This window comes from Ceratina calcarata, unplaced genomic scaffold (assembly GCF_001652005.2).
Source record: "Ceratina calcarata isolate Rehan_Ccalc_2016 unplaced genomic scaffold, ASM165200v1 scaffold312.2, whole genome shotgun sequence".
NCBI classification, from domain to species: domain Eukaryota; kingdom Metazoa; phylum Arthropoda; class Insecta; order Hymenoptera; family Apidae; genus Ceratina; species Ceratina calcarata.
The window spans coordinates 9,280-13,184 of NW_017153780.1; the positions used below are offsets into that span (position 1 = coordinate 9,280).

Sequence of the window (3,905 nt, forward strand, 5' to 3'; positions counted from 1 at the left end):
CGAAATTCTTTTTTTTATACAATTTTCTAATTTAATTAGAGATTTCTGTCTGACGTATCTTAATTTTTAGTATTAAATTCATTCATTTTCTGAAGCAGAGACAGTTCACTATGACCAAATCTCACGAGGCTCGGCCAAGTGAAAGAACTATAAATAAATGTATGACAACTTGGGGGGCAAAGTAGTTATTTAAATCCATGCTTTACGATCGCAGAGGTGGCCTCCCATGCCGCGCAGTACGGCGTCCCGTAATAATATGGGATTCACGTAGCAGCGGATGGATTTAGACCAGGCAGAGTTCAAAGCGAGGAACCAAGGGAATTAGGGGTTTCATTGTACTGATTGTTCACATTGTGCGTTAGAATTTCATGTGGAAACGTGACACTAATTTCGGCTCGAGTCAGGCTGACTCGATTTCGCCTGTTCCACTTCCTAATTTCATTTACCTGTTCCATATTTGTAATTGCATTCGCATTAATCATAAAATTGAATTAAATCAGACCAGGAATATTAATCAAGACTGTCAATCTTCTATACGATACAATTTCATTACAAAAAAATTTGTTAAAAAAAAAATAAATCACGTTTACAAATATTAGTTAAAAAATCGAGAAGGTGACGAAGGGTACTCCAAAAAATTGCATAAAGACCGAGAAACAGGCGAGGTTAACTCTTTCAGGTTGCAACCAGGCAACCGAATCGAAATCGATAAAAGGAGGAAGGGGGGGGGGTAGAATAACAAATTCCGCGAGGGAGCAGCTGGAATAGCGCAGGGATGAGTCTGGGTATCTACCGGGAATCAGGATTCGATCATCCCTGACAGATTGCCAGGCGTTGCATCAAAAGCCGAATCGCACCGATCGAACCTCGGTTGCCAATAAGCCTATCGCTCTCCGAGAGAGCCTGCGAGCGAAATGGACGACGACGACACCGACGAGAAACGAGAGTCGCTGACGCTGATAAACAAACTGCACAAAGAGTCGAGCACGAAGCTGTTGGTGTCAGCGACGTTCACTAGAAGAATCGAAGCCAGACAGCAGAGGCATTCGACGGAGGACTCGGATACAATGGAATGCGCGTCTGAGAACGAAGTCGAGAACATTTCGAAAGACTCTGACACGCCGGAGCCTCTGGTGACCGACGAGCATGGCAACAGAATTTCTGGTAGCGACAGACATTCTTTAGACGTCCCGGAAGAAGCCGAGTCTCTGCTGGGACGTCACGTGTTGACGAGGACCACTATAAAAGTGAACGAACAGAATTTCTCTGGGACCAGGTTGGGACTTTTACACAGGAGTCCACAGTCGTCGTCTAGTCAAGAAGAATACGAGCCAGAAGTGAAGAGTTTGATGAAGATACAAAAGCAGCATCAGCACCAGCACCAGCAGCAGCAACATTTATTGACCACTGGTAGTGCTCAGATAACTGCCAGGTCTATGGAGAGCTTGAGGACCTCCAGGAATTTTCTCAGTGCCGACGATCGTTACATCGACGACGCGAAATCGTTGGAGTCTTTGTCAGAGTCGCACGTGGCCGGTACCAAAGGTCAATACCGAAGCTTTTTGACATCCTCCACCAAAGACGTTCGGAGGATCGTCACGGTGGAGTCGAAGAGCAGCGATAATTTACACAGAGAGGAGAGTCTGAACGCCGAGGTGAGGAGAGGCTTATTCGCGAACACTGGATTGGAGAGGAAGCTTCCTCAGCATCTGAGCTTACCGCCCCCTTCGGGCGTCTTCTCGTTGACCAGTCCCGGTGGCAGCGACAGGAAGATCACTATACTCAGTCCTCATTCGCCTATGCAACCCGCGGAGTTCCAGTTCTCCGCTCAGACCCTCAAGACTAGGCGGAAGAAGGCAGTCGTCTTGCCGAGGTTGGTGTTGCCCAGAAGCGAATCCGAGGTGTTCTTAGAGTGAGTAGATTACACGGTAGAGTGCACTTAGTCTAGGTACCGAGTACTGCCACAGATTTCACTCAATCGCGATTGCATCCCATGCGATGATGACCGTGAAACAGTCATTTCATTGCATTTGTTTCTTGTCACGCATTTTTAGTCGGACAGTTTTTAATTCACTCCGCTATTGATTTTTCTTACTTCATTCTGTAATGCAATTTTTTAATCCATTTCGCTACACATTTTCTTATCAATTTTACGATTCATTTCGCTAACGATTTTGCAATTCATTTCGCATTTTTTATTGATTTAACACTTCATTTTTTTAATTCATTTTATTATTAATTTCGCATACAATCACATGCATATTCAATTCCTCTGAATTTTCCACTCCGATTTAAAACGCATTTACATATATAAATTTAATTTGTTTACCAGATAAACATTTCCGATGATCCTGTAACGAGGCGAGTGATCAAAGTACTTTATTCAGTTTAATAGAAAGGTATTAAAACGGTATGAGTCTAATTGGCCCGCCGGCTGCCAGCAATTAGACCGTTTAATTAGCCACGAAAGTTCACGCGTGACCTTTCACTCTGTTCTCTCCGCTGGAGGGGATTATAACTGTTAGATATAATAGCTAGGCTGCTAGCGTGCTTTTTGCATAAGCAAACAACGGGGCTGATCCGACGCAACAAACTCAGTTCAGCCTCTATCTGCCTTGTTTCCAAATGAATTTCGCTGCCAAAGAAACCGGGGCGATTGAAATTAACCGTGAATTTCGAATAGCCGCGTCGAACCAGGCTTATGAATATTTTAATTCGCCCCGCGCTGGCTATGTGAATATCGTCTCCTTGATTTATTTTCGTTCGTTACTCGTATCGATGATACCATCCCGGGAATTAATATTGGCGCATCGCAATTGCATTGAGAAAATCAAGCAGTTAATGAAACCTCTTTTTGGTTTAATTATACCAAGCGTAGAATTGCAGAATTCGGTTTTATCAGAATTTATAAATATATTATTAGAAGTTTGCTTTAGTTGGTAAAATAATAGACAGTTGGTAAAAAATATTTAATAAATATTCTTGTTGAATAAAATCGTATTTAATTGCGTATGTAGAGTCGAGGTCGTTAGTTGAACAAAAGTTGGGCTAGTAAATATGTAATAAATAAAATCATATCTAATTGAGTACATAGAGTCTCGAGGTCGTTACTTGGATACATAGGAGCGTTACATAAAAATAAACGGTAGAGGTTTATTAAAATTTTTTTAGTGTTACTAAAATAATCAATCAGCCACCTCGTACAATTTTGCAAGCTCGAAAATAATTGGACTGAAAAACCAGCAAACGTCCGCGGAAAATCGATGGGAAAAGTTAGCTCGGGCATTTGTTAGCGCAGGCCAACATTCGCGAAGCTCGCATTTTTTTTTTTTTTCTCTCTACGCTGGTCGTAGGTCGCCATGGAAACAACCTTTGAGGGGGCAGTTTGAATGAAAAATAGAAAGGGAAGAACGAAAAGCACCCTGGGCGCGTATCTTATATCGTTTTAAAAAAATACCAACGCTGGCAACTAAAACTATCCGGGAGCTTTGTGTCAGCAGTTGAACGTGCGGCAAGTTTTCAGGGAATGTTACATTTTGCCCTGCGGAGTTGCTAAATTATATTTCGAGAAGGAAATTTAACTTTCCAATTGTGCAGTGCATTAATGTAAACAGTTCAAAAATAATCAAACTTTCATTTAGCAAATAATTTAGTTTTATATTTATTTTATATTGAGGTTTAGTAAAAAAGTAATGTGAGAAATCATTTTCTGGTCTATTTTTAAATTCATTTTTTTATTAAATTTCGTGTAATTAATTTTAGCAATCAGTTTAAATCCATTTTGTAATAAAAGAGACTGCCCCTTTTAATTACCATAAAAGATTGTTTACTATTCTCCGGGTACTAATTTTCTGTCGTAACGCTGTAGTTATAACGTTTCCGAAATGGTTAACGTTAATTATATT

The 3,905-nt window shown here is 40.9% G+C and overlaps 1 protein-coding gene across 1 annotated transcript in view; it reads left to right on the forward strand.

Annotated features, from left to right (window-relative positions):
• Positions 1-1,916, forward strand: part of LOC108624544 (uncharacterized) — a 7,817-nt gene extending 5,901 nt beyond the window's left edge. Inside the window, exon 2 of the mRNA XM_018023937.2 lies at positions 680-1,916. Within this exon, the coding sequence (XP_017879426.1) occupies positions 915-1,916 (1,002 nt within the window). The 5' untranslated portion in view covers positions 680-914. The remainder of the gene's footprint in view (positions 1-679) is intronic.
• Positions 1,917-3,905: the final 1,989 nt, after the last annotated feature.